This window comes from Lupinus angustifolius, chromosome LG02 (genome assembly GCF_001865875.1).
Source record: "Lupinus angustifolius cultivar Tanjil chromosome LG02, LupAngTanjil_v1.0, whole genome shotgun sequence".
Classification (NCBI taxonomy): domain Eukaryota; kingdom Viridiplantae; phylum Streptophyta; class Magnoliopsida; order Fabales; family Fabaceae; genus Lupinus; species Lupinus angustifolius.
Window position 1 is genome coordinate 9,531,428 of NC_032010.1, and position 21,294 is coordinate 9,552,721.

At 32.3% G+C, this 21,294-nt stretch overlaps 1 protein-coding gene across 1 annotated transcript; it reads left to right on the forward strand.

The window, feature by feature from the left end:
• Positions 8,129-18,842, forward strand: LOC109335386 (acetyl-coenzyme A synthetase, chloroplastic/glyoxysomal-like). Its single transcript, XM_019571526.1, has 18 exons — positions 8,129-8,507; positions 8,949-9,092; positions 9,206-9,361; positions 9,477-9,599; positions 9,733-9,901; positions 10,237-10,319; positions 10,705-10,806; positions 10,897-10,985; positions 11,081-11,171; positions 12,115-12,228; positions 12,697-12,773; positions 12,863-12,941; positions 13,065-13,133; positions 13,353-13,528; positions 17,500-17,556; positions 17,663-17,753; positions 17,890-17,988; positions 18,456-18,842. Exons 1-18 carry the CDS (start codon positions 8,316-8,318, stop codon positions 18,639-18,641), a joined length of 2,097 nt encoding a protein of 698 aa, XP_019427071.1. The 5' UTR covers positions 8,129-8,315; the 3' UTR covers positions 18,642-18,842.

The following is a 21,294-nucleotide window of genomic DNA, read 5'->3' on the forward strand; positions in this document are numbered from 1 at the left end:
TTCTTTTCTTCATTTTATTTCCTACAAAATACATAAAAAGGTAATACAAACACAAATATACCAAATTGTGATATTTTATACAAAAAGTATTGTTTTAAGTTGGTTTTCTCAATTATGCTTAAGATAAGTGCCATAAAAGTGTATGATTTTTAGGTATGTTTGGCACTTATCAGAGGTTGAGGTGGACCGGTCTAGGGCGGTGTTTAGGGGAGACATAGAAATCAGGTGTTCATACTCAGACAAGCATAGAGTGATACTCCCCCGCTGCTCTACCGTTCCAGCCGTCTATATCAAGCACATACCAGACGTTTACGAGTTACGATGCATGCCTCCTCTTGCTCCTGCCAGGTATATTCCATCTCCTACTGCTCCTCTTGACCTATCTTCTGGATCCTATCATGCCCGGACACGTATGATTGCGCCATTCCGGTGTACACCCAGAGCCTTGGTGAGACGTTCTGATGGGGGACCACCTGTGACCCCGGCTAGTCGTACTGAGACGACTCGGGGAGTTCAGACTTGTCGATGTATCCGACGTCTTTCTTTATGGGAGAGTCATATGGATTAACCCGCTATTACTGTGAGAGAGAATCTGGAGTTTGCTCTTGAGTCCTCTTCTCACGGGGTACGTGGGAGGATTCAGAATGACGAGGCTGATATTTGTGGCTCGATAAGGAGGACTCGACTATCTCCTTCACCATCATACTCCCTTGCGCCAGCCGAGCCTATGGTTAGGGAGGATATTATATATATTTCCAGTGATGATGAGGATCTAGAGGAAGACCCTGAGGAGGGTAGTTCTGAGGGACAGTAGCAGGAGGATGTTGGGTCGAGGTTCTGACGGTCTGTTTATGCATGGTATGATCGTATAGTTTTCTTTGGTGCGGTTGTTGGGAGTTTAGTGTACACCCAGCCATAGGATATTTTGCGTGTGTATATTTGTGTATATATATGTCCTATTATGCTGGAGTGTATATGTGGATGGCATGACTTGGATGATGTACTCTTTTTTTGGACTATGACGCTTTTTGAACTGACGATCTATATATATAAATATGTGTATGTTACTATGTTGTATTGTTTTTTAGTCTAGAGTTTAAGTGGTGAGTTATGAAAGAAGCATATGTTCATATGTTATAAAGAAAAAAAAATTATACGCTATTTTCGCAAAAAGGAAAATATAACTAACCAATATCGTAAACGATGGTCTTGTATGTAATTGCTTTAAACATTAGGAAAAGGGTGTTACAGTTGTTCTCTCTTAGTCTCCTTTATAATTCTTACTGTTTTAATTCAAGTTTGAAGCTGATTTTTTGCATGTTTATACCTTGCTATATCCTTGTTAATATTGCCTAAAGGTATCTGATGTATCTCTGCTTATCTGTTGATAAATAACTGTGCAACTAGCTGCTCTAATCATTTTGTTTCTGTTGTGTGGTAATCGATTAAGCCTACTGGTTAATCGATTAACTGGGTTGTTTTCCAGAATTGGTTTTTGGTGCGAGAAGCGGTAATTGATAACTGCTACACCTATTCAACCCTCCCTTCTAGGTGTGTTTAGGCCACTGATACCTAACACTAAATATCATACATACTCATTTTAGATAAAGACTTCTCAATATTATTTATTATTATGATTATGTAATTTGATGTATAAAATAATATATGTATATATATTTAATCATATATATATGTGAAAAATTTAGAGAATCAATAATATTTTCCACCAAAAAGTTTTATTATTTTGTACATATTTGAATAGAGACACAATGATTGAGTGATCGCGGGATGGGTCAAGCTGAGTCATGATTGGTCCCTACCTGGCCACAGATATTGTCCGGGTCTAATTTTTGAATTTCAACCCAACTCTAGACCCGATGAAACCCAACCCTATTCGGACTTGATCATGATTGGGTCGTACCGGGTGAGCAGATAAGGTCAGATTCTTCTCACCTCTACCACCAATCATCTGATTTTTTCCACCTAATCATTTTGTATCTACCTACCAAAATTCCATGCAGCTTCTCATATTCACTATTTGTTTGGACACATTATTAAATCAGAAATTATTTCTCGGTAGATGATTAGTTCAAGTTGTATATTTTTTTTTGTTAGGTATTATCAAGAGTATCTTCTCACCTTATGGGTAAGGAACTAATCTCTTTGATGTGTGACTGACCTTCCTAACAAGTGTCGCTTGGAGTAATCGAACTCTTGATCTTTTAGTCGTTCTAGGGATCTAGTATGATCTTACATCATTAGACCAACACTTGGTTGATTAATGTTGTATACATTTAAGTCCTCTTAAATAAATTATTCAGATTAAATCTTGTATATGTAAAAAAAACTTTATGTTAATAGAGGTAGCTTCATCATACTATGAATGTTTCCGATTCAAAAATGATTACCTCACAAAGAAATACTTGTGGTCGACACCAAACAAGATTACCTTGTAATAATTGTGTCACACATACAATAATTTAATAATTAAAGATATAATTAATCATGTTGACTAATTTATGGAAGAAATATTCATTTGTTTTGATATTATTTCTATTTGAATAAATAAATTAAATCAAATAGATATTATGTGAAATGATATGACTATTTAGAAAGTCGTCTTATAAGAAAGGTTGTGTTAAATGACTTAACTATATGGAAAGTCATCTTACATAAAACGATATGTAAAATGATTTAAACATTTGGAAAATAATGTTCTATGAAGGAATGTTTCGATAGAATCACCTTATTATGTCATATAAATTAATGGTGTAGTCCTCACTCTGTCCATTCACGAAATACCTTATATTCATAAGTAATATACTATTAAGAAATGAGTCAAGAGGTAGAAACAAAAATTCTATAGATTATGGAGAAATCAACATTTTATGAAGAGTATATTCATGTAGATGTAAGAATTCTCTTCAAATCACAAAAAATGACACACTTTCTCTTAATCATTTTTTATGAAAATATGAAATTCTAAATCTTAACATTAATATGTTTATAATAGTTTAGTATGATATTAGAATCATCGTTTAAAAACTCATATTTTTCCATTAAAGAATAAGTAATGACGAATATTTCTCATTAGTGATGTTTTCTATAATAATAAAAATGGGTTTGTGAATTTTTACATGCATACATCCGTGAATGTTTTTTTTAAATTGTTGTTAGACACTTAAATTTTAAACAAATTGAAGTATTAATATTTCCTCCTGCATGAATTTATTACAGAGATGATTTGTGTGAGAATGTTAGTAAATATGGATGAAGAAGATATATTATTGAATGAGAGAAAGAAAAATAAAAAACGATGCAACATTAGAGATCAAAAGAGACAATGAACTCTAAAAAATGAAAAGTTGAAATGTAGTAATAAAACTAAAAATAATGTTTTAGGAACAGTAATTAAACTTGCGAAAGATGTTCACGCATTCTGTTGTTGCTTTTAGAACGGGTTGCAATCCTCTCTCCCATACTCAAGAGATACCACATAAAGTGAGGTATAAATGTGAATTTTATGATTTATAATTTTATGATTTAAAAATATTTTAAAATCAACACTCTTAAAATATTTTTAAGGACACATATTATCATCTCCATCCAATCCTTAATTTGGATGGAGTTGGATCAAACAACGCTCTTTTATTGAAGAGAAACGCATAATATAATTTACTAGCATAACTGAACTAGGTCTCAAAGGCTGTCCTCATATTTTTTCCTACTCAAACATATAATTCTAGATGGCTGTTCACTTTAGCAGAAACTATTTGCTATTGCATTGTGCAACATCTTTGGTGATTGATACATACTTAATCATATGCATCAACACCACTGAAATTAATAATGAAATATTTTGCTGTCTCTTTTATATATTTATTAGGACACTATATGTTAAAGTTTAATAATTTTAAATTTATATGAATGATTTTTTAATTATCAAAGTGATCAAATTAGAAGAAAAATACATTATAATTGTAAAATTATTTTCAATTAGCCATAAGTTTTAATACTTATATATATATATATATAATATTGTATTATATGATTAAATGGTAGTTCATTATTACGAGTCATCTCTTCATTATTGTCCAAATGTTAATTATTTGTGTTCATAATTAATGAACATAAGTGCTGCTGATTGATATATCAAATATTTTTATTTAAGAAATACAAAGATAACAAATAATTAATTACTATATTAATGTATATTATATTATATTAGCATCATTATCACCCAAAGCGAATCATTAACATATAATAATTGTTTTAATTGATTATGTCTCAAAATATTAACATGGATTGATATAGTACTTTCAATTTTCTGCATTCTAGGTAATGATATTATTACTATTGATACTAAAAATGATAAAGAAAAATCTCATAATAAAGCCTAGAAAATTATGATGTGGTGAGTATGATACTTACGAATTGAAGATAATACTAAGTTAACTCTCTCAAAACTAAAAGTTCTTAAGAAACAATGGAATTTGTGAGATAAAACTCTCAAATTAATGGCAAGTCTGTGACTAAGATATTAACGAACACTTAACCACCATGACAAATATTGCAGCAATAATTTATGTGATTAAGAATGAATATAAGTAAATTATGGTCCATTCTAAATGAATTGTAATTCTAGAAAGGACAAATGGAATGTGTATGAATTGCATTATGTACTTAGCAAGAATCAATGAGACTACTCCATGAATTATGTTTACTATCAAGAAGTTGGAATGAATGGTAGTAAGAAACATGATGATAAAGGAAAATGACCATTAAAGACTATTGAGTCTTCTTCCTCTTAGATCTACAACTAGGAACCATACAAAAACTAAGATTCAGATTTGTAGAAAGATTAGACATTTCTAAAAAATTGACTAAAATGTAAGCCTTGACTCAAGAGAAAGAATACGCTTAATGCTCATATAAAGAATAAGTTTAGATATTTCTTATAATGTTTTAGATTGAGTTTGGAAGTATAAATCGTTGATATTAGAAGTAAAATGCAAGAATAAGCAATCATATTGAACATTCTTGTATAATTAGGAGTTGTATGATATGATAAATTATATAAGTTAAATATTGAATATTGATAGTTCTTTTAACTTGCATTGAAATATTGTTACTAAACATGATTTAGCTAAAGAACATTTTCCATACTTGGACATAAATGTTTGGGATGCAGTTCCAAAAGAAAGAATGCAAAGATTAATAGAGAAATGAAATTCTCCAAGATTTGGAATTTACTAATTTGTATGTATGTGTAAGTTATATATATATTAAAGTAAAACAAACAAGACAAATAATTAAAGAAGACACAAATACTCAACTTCTTGAAATTATAGACAATTATTTTATATATTATTTGATGTTAATTCAATTCAAAGAAAATTATTATATTATCTTTGTAATTATTATTTACATTATGTATGTCTATTTACTACATGTAAAGTTGTAAATACTTTAGATATTTTAATAATGAAGTTCAAATTAAGTTGGACATAATGGTGAACGCCATAAAACTTGCAAAAGTAATGAATATTTTGAAAAATAAAAAGATTTTGAATGACATCTAAATCTATTTGCTAAATTCATTGGAAGCATAAAATGATGTGTCAAAAGGCTAACATAACCTCCTTTTGGATATGACCAAAGTAAGTTATGTAATTCATCCTTACCAATTTTACTTTGAAATTACTTTATAATATATTTGTTGAGTCAGGTTTCTAATAATAAGATAGTTCCATATATTCATTTTGATATGTGAAATAGTAGTAAACCTATTATAAATCATTTGCAAGTTTAAGATTGTTAGATAGAAATTAAATACTACAATTCATAATAAAAGAAATTGGATGCAAAAATCCAATGATTTATTTTGTACTAAAATGAACAATAACAAATAAACTATTTCACTCTTCACAATGAAGTTAGGGATTAAAATTTTCTTGTTTTTCTATTTTTAATTTTATTTTTTGTATTAACCAACGGTAGATAATAATTCGTTTCTGGTCCAATAAATATTCTTCTCATGGATCAAATATTAGTTTTTGACATTATAATATTATATAATATTTGGGATCCAAGGAACCCTACACCCTTGACCAACTCAGCATTGATATTTTTTATTCAATATCTTGTTAACATTCCTATTTATATTATTTGTCGATGAATCATGATTTTATAAAATAATTTTTTTAAATATGATTAATTAATGTCGAATAAAAATATTAATTTTGAGTTGTCAATAATGTCATTCATATTGTAAGATTTATTAATTATTGGTGCATCGTTCATTATTTAAGCATTAATAATCATCAACCATTTATTGAAAATAATAAATAAAAATGATAAATAATTTACTAAAAATATTAAAAACCTTACATCTAAGATGTTCAAGTATTAAACTCATAAAATATTTAGCGGCAGAAAATTAATTAGTTTACCGAATTGTACTTTGAAATAAGTTTATTTTATAAAAAAATTACCATTTTCTTTTCGTGGTCAAATTTGACTTGTAATTTAAATCAATTTTTTATATTAATATTAAACTAACTCATAAATTCTTAAAATTTGTTTATATATTGTTCAAAAGGGTTCATGTCACACTCTACCTATATCCCATAACATTTAAGGTGATCGAATAATGTTGAAATGTAATTAATTAATAGTGAATATAAAATACACAATTCCAACTCACAAGAATGTTTCAATATCACATGATATATAATTAATTAGTATATATTTTACTTTTATTTTGATATATATAAACGAATTACTAAAAGATGTTAGATTTTTGTGAAATTTAATATGAGGAGGATATGATCTTTTAGAAGTTTAATATCAATGCAATTATAATATAAGAATTTATTATACCTTAGCATACTATTCATTATTATTTATATGTTAATATTATTGACTCTGAAATAAAAGTAATACATATATATGATTGGTGATGTATTGACCATGTAAATACACTGAAAATGTATGTATTTAACTCAAACTTTCCATCCAATAATTACTTAGATTAAATTTACTTCATATGAAAAATATAGTTATTAAATACAATTCAGACCAGCCAGTCCTAACAGTCAAGTTGATCTAAGCCATTAGTTCGAACGACTCAATTTGGTAGGTTCAAATAATTGAAAAAAGTGTCAAAACAACATCGTTTTGAGAGGAAAATAATCAAATTCTTTAAATTACTAGTAATTATATTTATTGTTATTGTAATTATAATTATTATTTGTCAACTAGGATGGAATAAAACTTTTTTTTTGAATTAAGTTTAAGTCTTATTTCTATAATTTTGTTGTAATTAAAACATAAAATTTAAATTGTGTGATGATGCTTTAAACTTATTTGTGATATTAGAGTGTATTAAACTTTTTCTTGTTTTTGTTCAGTTAAATACTTATGTAATGATATATTTTTTTATTCAGAATAAAAAATTAACAATAGTATCATATTGTGAATTTATTATGTACCCAAGAAAATATTGTAAATTTATTAAATAAATTTAATATCTACCAAATTAGCTAGTTCAACCAATGAAATTCACCTTATTAGTAATGTAGTAGTTTGACTTAATGATGACAATTGTTTTTACTACCAAATGTATTTTTCACCCTTTTGGGTAAAAAATTAATCCTTAGAATATATGATTATCTTTTTTAATAAATGTTAGTAACAAAAATCGAACTCTTGATCTTTTTTGGTCATCACAAGAATCAATAAAATCTTACCATACTAGACCAACACATTGTTAATTAAAAATAGCTAATTAATAATAGAAATGGAAAGTGATCATGCAATATTTGATATAATTTTACTTACTGACTTAATTTGATTAAATTACAATTTAGCCTACATAAAATTTTTCAAATAACTACAAATAAGACATTGATATAAAAGTGAGATTCTCAAAAATCAAATAGTCAAAATATTCTATTCGTATGAAATAAATTAATTCTTTACTAATAGTGAATAATCAAATCAAAGTTTTGTGCTCGAATTTATTTTTATTTACTTTTTTCATGGCAATGATTCGGTTTTTGATCACTATCAATGTGAATATAAAACTAATATAATATTCATCTGTACATTAAATGATATTTATGGCAGAATGAATTCTTCACTATAACCCAGCCTCTGTTCACCCAAGTAATGTTGTTGTTGTTTCTGCTGCTGCCTCTGAATCTCTCTTTCCACTCCTATTGGATCCAACCTCTATTGTGACACCATCACTTAATTACAAAAACATCATCAATAAGAACAAGGATAGAAGGAGAAAGAAAAGTTCAATTGTTATGGCTTCAAATGTTAGGACCAATAACTACCTTCGCCATGTTGAACCCTTGAAGCATGTGTCTTCTGGTGCAGGCCATGTTTCTCACCTCAACGCTGTCACACTTGGTGAATCTGTTGCTGCTGAAGAGGTTGATTTTGTTATCCCAAGCAAGGACTTTGCTGCCCAAGCAAATATTCAATCATCAGAACAGGTTTTTCTAATTCATCTCTTTCTGTGAAATTTGATATTTTTTTGTACTTCCAAGTGTATCCCTCACTCTCATGGCTACTCCATTCCCGGGTGTATCTCTATTCCTCTCAACAAATGTAACTGTGAGGACTCAGACATTTGACCTTTTGGTCTTTCTGTTTATCTTGCGGGACGTTACACAATTAGACCAACATCTTGATTGTGAAAATCTGATATGCAGCTTCATAACCTTTTCTGGGTTCCTTGGATTTTTGAAAAAAAAAAACAATTTTTCAGTGGGTTTCATTCTTTATTGAAATTTGAAAAGCGGTTCAATAGATAAGTGTGAATATAGAAAACTTTGTTTACAAAAAAGTCTTTGTCTGTATGTGTCACCTTGATGCACACAACAAATTTAATTTTTTTAATGATTTTTGTTGTTGTATGATTTGTGATCTATCAGTATTTGGAGATGTATAAGAGATCCATTGAGGACCCTGCTGGATTCTGGTCTGATATAGCATCAGAGTTCTATTGGAAACAAAGATGGGGTGATAAAGTATGGGATGAAAATATTGATATCAGGAAAGGCAAGATCAAGATTGAGGTAATTCATTTGTTTCCACTATCTCATCTGGATCTTGCTTCGATTTTCTTCTGGTTGTATTTGTTCTTAAGCTGGGTGGCCACGTCTTCTGTTTCTTTGATCATCTGCTTCAGTGGTTCAATGGTGGCATCACCAACATCTCTTATAATTGCTTGGATAGAAATATTGAAGCTGGACTTGGTGACAAAATCGCCATTTACTGGGAAGGCAATGAGCCTGGTTTAGATGACTCTTTAACGTACTCTCAGCTTCGAGATCAAGTTTGCCAGGTTAGTTCTGACTTTCCCTTCTGTCTTCGAAATTTCTCAATCCCGTGTGCTTGCATGTTCCATTGTAAAACTCTATTGGGAATTGGAAGGATGACTGAATATTTCTTCCTTCCAGGTTGCAAACTACCTGAAAGATAATGGTGTGAAGAAGGGAGATGCTGTTATTATTTATTTGCCTATGCTCATGGAGCTTCCCATCACAATGCTTGCCTGTGCCCGCATTGGTGCTATTCATTCGGTATCCCACAATTACTTTCTTGTCTTTTGTCCACCATTTTCTTATTTTTATTCATTTTCTCAAAATTATCAGATTTCTCGATATGTTTCACTTATGTTGAGTTAATACTTGTTAGTGTTTTTTATTTGTTTAGGTTGTATTTGCCGGTTTTTCTGCAGAATCTCTTTCCCAGAGAATCATTGATTGTAAACCAAAAGTTATAATTACTTGCAATGCTGTTAAAAGGGGCTCTAAGGCTATCTATCTGAAAGACATAGTTGATGCTGCCATCAATGATTCAGCCCAAAATGGGGTCTCTATAGGTGGGGATATCGTCGATTTGTTAATAGTTTCAGGACTATAAAATTTTTTCTTCAATAAATATTATGTTGTTCCATTATGCTACTTGTTTGTTAAAGAAAGCTTAAGCTTACCAATATGGGAATATGTCAACCATTTTCATTGAGTAAAATGACTACTGCCTTTTCAGTTAAAATAGTGTGTCAGTGAATTTCATAGTCTTCTGGGTGTTGTTTATTCATGTCTCTTCTGTTCTTCTTTTATTTAGTGAGACATTAAGTATGTTATGTAGGAGTGAGTACCATATTATTTTCTTTAATTAATTTGTTTATTTTCATTTTCCTCCCTGTCTAAGCAGATGTATCCTTAGTTTACGAAAACCCAGTGGCATTGAAGAGGGTAGATACCAAATGGAAGGAAGGGCGAGATATATGGTGGCAGGTTAGTATATAAATGTTTGTTTTTTCTTGCTTGTATAGTCTCTCTTGGTCAGCTAACTGAACTGGTATGGCAATATGAGTTGTCTTCTGTACTTCTAAAAAATGGCTACATTGCATGCCTAAGAATTATTGAATAGTGAGTCGCAAATTGTCTCAGTCTCTTTATATGTTGGTGCCTTGTGACCTTGTTGTGCACCAAAAAAATAATTGTAGCCTGAATTTCGTTACGTATTTCAAACACATTAATTTGTTTCTGATTGTAAGGGTTGCTATGAATCTACAACTTCTTCTTTGGGTGATAAATATATTTTGGATGGACATGTGTAATGCTTCTTTATTTATGATTCAATGTCATTCTTTTTTGCTATTTCTTTACCGGTTTGCAGGATGTCATTCCTCGTTATCCAACTACTTGTCCAGTGGAGTGGGTTGATGCAGAAGATCCACTTTTTCTACTCTATACAAGTGGGAGTACAGGGAAACCTAAGGTATTTATGTGTTGTTGCTGCTTTTTATGTTATCCTTTTTCTTCTTTCCTCTACTTGAGGTTGCTGCTTTCTAACATTCGTTTCTAAAAGGGTGTCGTCCATACAACTGGTGGTTACATGGTGTACACTGCTACAACTTTCAAGTATGCATTTGACTACAAACCATCCGACATCTATTGGTATCCTTCAAGTTTTTCTTCTATCCTTTTTTATCTTTATGACGCTTTAGATGAAAACTGGATCAGTACTCTTATTTAACACCTTTGTTCCCCAGGTGTACAGCTGATTGTGGTTGGATTACTGGGCACAGCTATGTCACTTATGGACCCATGCTCAATGGTGCATCCGTTCTTGTGTATGAAGGGGTAATAAATTTAATCTCGAAATATACTGTAACAATATATGCATGCTGGAGCTAGAGAACATGAATCCAATAGACATGCTATTGGTGCAACCAAAAAGAGTTACTGAATATTCATTGACTAGTCACTAGGGCTTACCTCAAGTTGTAGGCAAGGTTTTAAATCTGGGTCCTCGGTCGCTACAAACATCCTTATGTTAAGATTTTGGGAGTTGTCGAAACCGTATTGCAATTGAAAGTGTGGCTGCATATGCCTGCAATTGTCTGAAACGTCAAGGTTTTGGGAATTTCCGAAACCACAACAACAACCGCTCCTTAAAACCTTGGTTGAAGGGTGGGATTTGGGTATTTGTCATAGGTTGAATCCTTTTTAAATTCAATAAAGAAAAAGGGATTTCCAATGAGTAAAATAAACTGTTTCTCCAGTGAAATTCAACCACTAAAATGCCCTTTAGAGTGATTTACTTTGTATATGAAGGGACCACTCTTTAGTTGATGGAGAGAAGTTCAATGCCCTCATTAGGAAGAGGTCAGCAATTTGATTCCCACATGCCGAGCTTAAGAAACGGTGGCCCAGTATGTGAGGCTCCCACCTAGTAGGGTTTGGGAGAGAGTGGATGTACGCAACCTTACCCTCACAAGCGAAGAGACTGTTTCTAGGATTTGAACATATGATATCTAGGTCACAAGGCAAACCACCTTACCGTTGTGCCGAGGCTCGCCCACTATTTCCGCATGCTGAGCTTATACACAAAAATTGTTTTCTAAGCATATTGTAGAAAGAAATATACTTGTAGGATTCATAAATAGAAACACAGTGCTTTTTACCCACGTCCTTGTAATAATTTGGCATTGTAAGTTCATAGATAGAGAATTATGATAGTCAAGGAATTGCAAAGAATTACTTTACTTCACTTTTAATCTGATCATAACAACATTGATTGCAGGCTCCCAATTATCCCCATGCTGGGCGCTGTTGGGACATTGTTGACAAATATAAAGTGACAACATTTTACACTGCCCCCACATTGGTGCGGTCCCTTATGCGTGATGGTGATGAGGTAAGATAAGTCTATGCTTACATGTGTGTATCGTATAACCATGTGAAAAGTGATTTGTGACTACATGCTTCTGGACAACTCATCTTTTAGCGTTCCTCTACCATATCACAAATTACTGTCAAACTTTCAATTGCAGGTCCGAGAAACTTAGTTTAGTCCTTTGTGAGTAAAAAATGCATGCCTAGAATGTTTTTCATATTTATTTGAAATCTTCTCTATTCTTATCATCCTGATCAAATATTCAAGGTCTTGATCAAATGAAGCTTTGATGCATCATCAACTAAAATTGATATCTTTTTATCTCGTATGGGAATATGACTCGTGTTTTATATTGATATTTTGAATAAATGTTCCCATCATGCAATATCTGAATACAATGATAGAGCAAGGGAACTCTGCCTGGTGCAAGAGGCTTGAGTTCTATATGTTCTTAATTATTGCTCATTCAAAACATTGTAATTCATGCAGTATGTAACTCGCTCCTCGAGGAAATCTTTACGAGTCCTGGCAAGTGTAGGCGAGCCCATAAATCCAAGTGCATGGAGGTTATTATTGATATTTTTTCCTAGCTAACTACAATTTAATAGCCTAAATCAAAGAACATTCTGTTCATTCTCTTGTCCTTCTCTTCCAGGTGGTTTTACAACGTTGTTGGATATTCAAGGTGCCCTATCTCTGATACTTGGTGGCAAACAGAAACTGGAGGCTTCATGGTATTTTAACTTCTAATGTATAGTTGTCTTAGGTTCAATCTCATGCCAAAAAAGTTAAACAGATAGATTTATCATATTTGTACATTTCTCTCCTGGACTAAAATTAATCACTGTTGTTTGCAGATAACTCCACTACCAGGTGCTTGGCCCCAGAAGCCTGGTTCTGCGACTTTTCCTTTCTTTGGAGTTCAGGTATTTTATGCATGTCTTATATGTTCATTCTCAGTCGGTAGAGTTGTGAGATACAGTGTTAGCACGTGGGTTCAGACCCTAACAACTGCACAATTTTCACTTTCTCTTTCCCTTATCGCAAACTTTGCCTATTAAAAAATATAATAAAATGAATTTGTTTAATCTCCTCTCTTTTCTTATATTTTGCCTTTATATCTGACAAATTTGTTGTAACTGTAGCCTGTCATAGTGGATGAGAAAGGTGCTGAATTAGAAGGTGAGTGCAGTGGTTATTTGTGTGTAAAGAACTCATGGCCAGGGGCATTCAGAACTCTGTATGGTGATCATGAAAGATATGAAACAACATATTTCAAGCCATTTGCTGGCTACTATTTTACCGGCGATGGCTGCAGAAGGTCAGTGATTCACTAACGTCAGATGCTCTTAAGCTGTGTTGGGGATATGGTTCACAAATATTATGGTTTTTTTTAAATTAAGATTTGGGAATAACACTATATATTAATAAATATTTAAAAGGGTGACTGAATGCATGATACTCCAATTTAGTAGTGTCTGGGGAAGGTAGAAGTGCCCAACTTTACCCCAACGAGTAGAGATTGTTTCCATGATTTAAAGTTTTGACCGTTCAAATCATTACACAAGCAACTTTATGTTGAGGCTCACCTGACTGGCCCTATATATTAAATACAACAATAACCAAGTTTTAATTTCAATAGGTGGGGTCGGCTACATGAATCGAACGACGTCATAATGCTCTATCATAAATCATGTTCGTTGGTAAATTATTGGTTTTTAAATCTTTTTTAATTGTTTTGCCTATAATTTTTCTTGATCTCCTCTTCCTCTAAAAATTAGACTAACCTTTATTTAATCTAATCTCCTTATTAGGGCTTATAATGATTTCCCTCCATATGTCCAAACCTTGTAAAGCGTGATTCCACCATCTTTTTTACAGTAGGAGACACAATTTTTCTCCATGAAACATTCATTTCTAATCCTATTTTGTCTAATATATACATCTATTAAAGACAACATTCTTATCTCTGTTACATGGAGTTTACTCTCTTGCTGACATTTTACTTTCCAATATTTAGTCTCATATAATGTTGTGATCTTATAGTTGTGCGGTAAAACTTCCCCTTAAACTTGAATGACACTTTTCTAACACACATGACACTTGAAACACTCTAGCATTTCATCCATTCCGTTTGAGTCCTATGGTGTACATCTTTGTCAATTTTCCCATCACGTTGTATGATTGACTCAAGATACTAAAATCTAGTGACTTGTGGTATGTTATAATCTTCAATCCTTACCTCCATAACGGGGTTGTCTACCTCTTACTGAACTTACATTCTATATACATCGTCGTACTTCGACTTATAAGAAAATTATATGCTTTTAATGCTTGTCTCCACATTTCTAGTTTCTCATGTAATTTGCCACAAAAAAACATGGATATATCATCCACAAAAAAACATGCATTGTGACACTAGTTTTTGGATATGCTTAGTAACCACATCCAAGATCAATGTAAACAAGTAGAGACTCAATCAAAGCATATCCATGATCAATGTAAACAAGTAGGGGCTCAATCAATCCTGATGTGGTTCCATGGCAATAGGAAAATCTTTTGAGACCTCACCTTGTGTTCTCACACTAGTGTTGATCCCATCATATATATTTTTGATTGTTCAAATATAGCTAAGTTGAAGACATTTCTTCTCTGGAGCTTTTCACAATACATCCCCAAACATCTTATGACATGCTTTCTTAAAATCAATGAAAACAATGCGCAAGTCTTTGGATTTTGTTGGTATCTATCTATCAATTGCTTTAGCAAGTATATAAACTCCATTATCGACTACTCCAACATAAAATCAAATTGGTTATTATCCCATAGCTTCATAATATTGCACAATTTTGTATGTCTTCCTTGTTATTATAAATAGAGATTAAAATGTTTCTCCTACACTCGTTTGACATCTTCTTAGACTAGATAGTCTCATTAAACAACTTTGTCAGCCAACTAATGCATTACTCTCTTAGAACCATTTAAGCCTCAATAGGTATATTATATGGTCTAACCGATTTGTCATTCGCCATCACTTTCAAAGCTTGTTTCACCTATAACTCTCAAATTCTACGATAAATACATAATTTTGATCATTCTCTTTCATGTTTAGTATATCAGAAAACAAGGAATCATGTCCATCATTGAACAGTTTGTGAAAACAATTCTTCCATCTTAACTTAATATCTTTGTTGTTCACCATCCATTTTCATCTTTAATGCATTTCACATGGTCTAAATCTCTTGTCTTTCTTTTCCTATCCTTTGCAAACCTGTAGACATTTCTTCCCCATCCATTGATATCTAGAGATTTGTATAACCCATCATATGCTCTATCTTTTGCTTCTCTTACCGCTTTCTTAGTGTCTTCTTAACTACCTTGTAGTTTTCCCAACTTTCAATATTTTTATACAATGATCATGGTTTATAACATTCTCTTTTCACCTTATCTTTATCTTGGGCAGTTTTGTCCCACCACCATGATTCTCTGCACTTTGGTCCAAAACCTCTAAATTCACCCAATATTTCTTTTGCTATCTTCCTAATTCCTTTGTCAATTTCCTCCCACATATCGTGAACACTTCCTTGTACCTCCAAACCCCTTTAATTGAAGGTCGTATGTATCTTTCCCTTCAATTTCCAAGTTTTGATTCTGGGGACTCTATCTTGGCGTCTTCTCTCCACTCTACTCTTAATCCTTATATCTATAACCAAAATTCTATGATGGGTCATCAAGCTCTCTTTAGATATGACTTTGAAGTCGAAATAATTTTTTTTATCTGATTTCCTTAGAAGCAAATCAATGTAAGAACATGCAACTCTACTCTTATATGTGATAAGGTGTTCCTCCTGTGTCTTAAAACATGTGTTGGCTATTGTAAAATCAAAAGCTAAAGATAAATCTAGAATAGTCCTATCTTCCATATCTGCTTCCCTTATGCCATAACTCATTTAAACCTTCAAATTCTCTAGTGTGCCTCCTTACATGCCCATTAAGATCCCCTCCTATAAAAATTTAGTCTCCTAAAGGTATTTCCTAGACTACATCTTTCAAATCCTCCCAAAATTTTATCTTGTGCTGTTCTTATAGCCTTACATGGATTGCATAAGCACTAATCACATTAAATGTGTCTTTTTTACAAAATTTAGGGCTATGATCCTATATCCAATTCTTCTTACATCCACCATATCCTTCTTCTATTTCTTATCCACAATTATATTGATCCCATTTCTCGATCTTGTCTTACCGGTGCCCCACAACCTCAAACTTGAAGTGTCTGATTCTCTTGCCTTTTTCCCAGCCCACTTTGTTTTTATCAACCACATAAAATTGATCCTCCTAATCATTGTGTCTACTATTTCTATTGATTTACCAGTAAGAGTATCTATATTTTATGTTCCAATTTGTATTCTAGACTCTTGAACTAACTTCTTTACCTATTAATGCAAATATGAGAACCTTGCTTATTTTTCACTGCATTCAAGTAGCAATGCTATGGCTTTTACTCTTTTGACATTATACCCGGTCGATACAAAGAGTTGCTTTTGGGCAATGACCTAGCATTAATACCATCACATTGCTGATCCATATTATAGAGATTCGACAAAGGTTTACGTTAGACATCGATTGCCTAACACAATCTTCACCTTTATATTCATGATTAGGATCAACAATGTATAATATCAAGCACATATTAAAGTCTGCAATTTCATGTTATGATATTATGGAGGGTGAGATTGGAAATATAAGAATATATATAAGGGGAGATAGTTGGGGAGGGTATATATATATGTATATGCTTTTTTAAAATTAAACCCATGACTTCTCAATCACGAGACATGACTTCTCAATCACAAAAAAATGTATGCTCAAATTTGCATATCCTCGTGTTAAGTGATAAAGTCCCACGTCTCTGAGTAATGAACCATTTCTAATGATTTGGCCAACCCTACCCTTATGAGCTAAGGTTTTAGGGTGAAGCTAGGCCCATATTATATTCTAATATTTCTAATATAATATTGAATTCGAGCTATGTTGGGCTACCCACAAATGTCTAGGTGATAAAGTCCCAAGACAATTCTTTTCCTATGAACTACTTTTTGGTTGTGTTAGGCCCAATTATAATACCATGCATGAAAGCTCATGTCAGTGTGAATCAAAATGTTCCAATTTCTAGAACACTTGCATGCTTTGATTTAAGTGAAGTGGGTGTATACTTCTCTTGTCTTTCTTCAAAAACAGGAACAATGCAACTTGGGTTAATTTTGTTCAATATATTTAACTTTCTTGTAGGGATAAAGATGGGTATCATTGGCTCACTGGAAGAGTTGATGATGTCATCAATGTCAGGTATTCTGAGTCACACGAACTCTTTTTTGTCCCCAGCCTTGAAATTTCTTCTTCTATAGGCATAATGATGTTCTATGTAAGTATGATATAATCATGTTTTATGCAGTGGACATCGAATTGGCACAGCTGAAGTGGAATCAGCTCTAGTTTCACATCCTAAATGTGCAGAGGCTGCTGTGGTTGGTGTGGAGCATGAGGTATGGTTATAATAATATTGTGTATGAGTCATCAAGTGTGTGCTTGTATCATATGTAGGAAGTAAAGTTTAGTTTCTGAATAGCTTTACCATGTGAATGCTGCCTGTATCTGAATCAACTATCATTTTTACTGTAGGTCAAAGGACAGGGTATATATGCATTTGTTACACTTGTGGATGGTGTTCCTTACAGTGAAGAACTGCGGAAGGACCTCATCGTCACTGTTCGAAAACAGGTATGTACCTGTGCTTGATCCATTAAATCTTCTCATGTAATTTAACAGTCTTGTTTTCACTATTTCCTTCATAAAATCCTTGTAATCAGGAAACAAATTGAAACCAACATGGAATTTTTGTAATTAAGATGAAAAAACAATATCAAGTGAGAATGAATACATGAAACAAGCCAAACATCACCTTAATATGTTGTTGATCCAATGGTAAACATTATCTTATGTGAAGTACCATGCTGGGCGGGGCAGCCATGTATAGATCCATTTCTATGACTGTTATATATATGCACTATTAGTGTAAAGATTTATACACAGACAATCCACTATTCATGTGTATTGTTTTTTTTTTGAATCAATGATGATTAAACATGAATGGTGGATTATGCGGTGACAGCGTATAAAACTCATACACACTGTCAGTGCATAAATTCCCCCCATAACTTGATTTTTGCATTCTTTTAACATTTCAGATAGGAGCATTTGCAGCACCTGACAAAATCCATTGGGCACCAGGCCTCCCAAAAACAAGGAGTGGAAAGATAATGAGAAGAATTCTTAGAAAGGTTGCTTCCAGGCAGTTTGATGAACTGGGAGATACAAGTACCCTTGCAGATCCAAACGTGGTTAATCAACTTATAGAACTTTCTGATTCCTAAAGTCATAAACTTTGTTATAATAATAATAGGGACTTACCACTACTGCAGGCCAATTAGATGTTTTACCAAAGTAGTCAAAGTGGGATGTGATGGGACAATTTTTTTGCCTTATATGTATGTGGTTTCTTTCTTGGGAATAATTAAGGATTTGCATAATAAATCATCCATATATCTCATTTAGTAGTATACTATTTTCTATAAGGAATTCTAATCATGCATTGTGTATATTTTTTGTTTTGACATAAGGGAGTTAATTTTTTAAGGTGGAGAATTGAGTTAGGGTTCTTGCACCAATTGTGCTTGTGTCTGTCCTAACCTTACATTGATTTAACCTAATTATATTTGGTAGAAAGCAACATTACTATTGTTGATAACCATGGAATTTTTACATTGTGATATCCATACTTCCTATATTAACATATGTTTAGCTTAAACTATGTTTTGAGAAAGAAATTAAGGTAGAAACTAGGTAATAGAATAGAACAGTAATTACACAAACAATCCCATCAGCTACAAAATATCAAAATTTACAGTAATTACACAAACAATCCCTTTCTATTATATATATTTTTTTGGCCGCCTTTATTATTTACTCCATTTCCCAATAAGAAAACAACCTCACATCCGGGAATTGAAGGTTGAGTTTTTGAACATGAGGTCAGAATGAAGATTGGTTATGATCCATTCTTCACGAATGATAGACAAATGGAGGGCATGGAGCACCATGAGGACGAAGGGTGGAAACACATATTCTATGATATGAAGTGGTTAGTCAACAAATCTTTCCAATTTCTTCATTCTCTATTTACTCAGGGGCTGATTAATTGTGCCAAATTAATGGTAATGTCTAGTGTCGTCTTTTTAAACATTTGTATGTCGATCTTACAAAATGAGTTGGACTCTACGTAATTATTATATTATGAAAGAAAATAAATAATGATATGAAAAGATAGTGTTTTATTATCAAGTTCATTATGAAAAGACATAATTAGAATACAAGATTTGAATTCATTGTCTAGAATTGACATTTTCAACTAACTAGAAAGAAGAAAAAGAAAATCATGGTTCATATAAACATACAGACTTGTAAATAAGTACAATCAATTATTCGTTTCAGAAAATGATTATTTATTATTCATTGTGATTTTTAATTATGAAATAAAAATTTATAATAATGATAATTGTTACAAATTTGGCAAGCTTGTTATAACTTATAAGGACTGAAGTGCGTATTAGACATTTTGAATTTCATATTAATGAGGATGGACAATTTGGACATTATGGATTGCATATTTATGTGATGGCATATTTATGCGTATTATGGAAAGCAAGCAAATAGCAAGTTAGTTAATTAACTAACTTACCAAGCTAATAGTAATTATGAAAATGATTATATTGAACAAAAGGATAACTAACTAATGCTTTACAATACAAGAAATGAAGAACAAAATAAAATCCCAGCTTATCATTGCAATGCTCTGTTTTTGAGATTGAAAATGGATGAACATAGAATCTGAAAACGAAGTGATGAGGTTGCATACTATGCAAATTGTTTATACTATTAATAGCTTGCCTCAAGTTGGAGAATAAATGTTAACAACTCCAAGTTTGGAAAGAAGATAATGGAAAAGGTTGAGGATCAAGAGCTTTGGTCAAAATGCCAACATACTGTTCAGATGATTGGATTGGTAGTAAACAGAAAAGGTGATTTTTAAGTCTCTCTCACAACTTACAATCTATTTCAATATGCTTGATTCTCTCATTGAAGACATCATTACTGGTAATATGATATGCTGAAGCATGATCATAGCAAAGAAGAGCTAGTCTTTTGAAATCAACTTGAAGGGATTGGATGAGGTAAGTGAGTCATTGTAATTCACATGAAGTAGCAGCTAGAGCTCTGTATTTTGCTTATGAGGAGGATCTTTCCATGGTTTACTATTTTTTGGATTTCCAGGAGATGATTGAGGTGCCTAAGAATACATAGTAACTAGAGATGGATATCATAGTCTCCATACAAGACTCCCAATCAGAACCAGAGAAGGTTTTGTACTACAAAGAAGAAGATGGATAGAATAATCCCTGTCCAGGAGCAACTTTGATGTACCTTAACACTCTAGTTAAAGCTTTGTAATGTGTATCCATCAGAGAAGTCATAAATTGGCTTAATTTCAATAATGCATAACTCATACCAAGTCCTGAATTTGTGAGATAAAGTAGTCTGCCCACAAGTCTTCTTTACATGGCAGGATCATGAAATGGATTGCCATCTTGTTGATGTAGCTTGGATGTTCTGACCATGGGTGTGGAAGCAAGCTTTGAGGAAAGGAAACCAATGTCTTGTAAGATGTTTGATGCATACTTCCTTTTGGAGACTGTAATTTATTTGTTTGATCTTGACACTTCCAGACCTAGAAAATACTTGAGGGGTCCTAGATCTTTGATTTTGCATATATCATTGAGATAGTTTTTGACAAAGGAAATTTCAACTTGATCTGCTCCAGCTAAGATCGAATCAACAACATAGATGAGTAGTACAATGAGTTTTGAACCAATATATTTTTTAAATAGAGAATGGTCATGTTGTCATTTTTTATATCCAAGGGAATATAAAGTGGAAGACAATTTATGGTACCACTGTCAACTTGCTAGT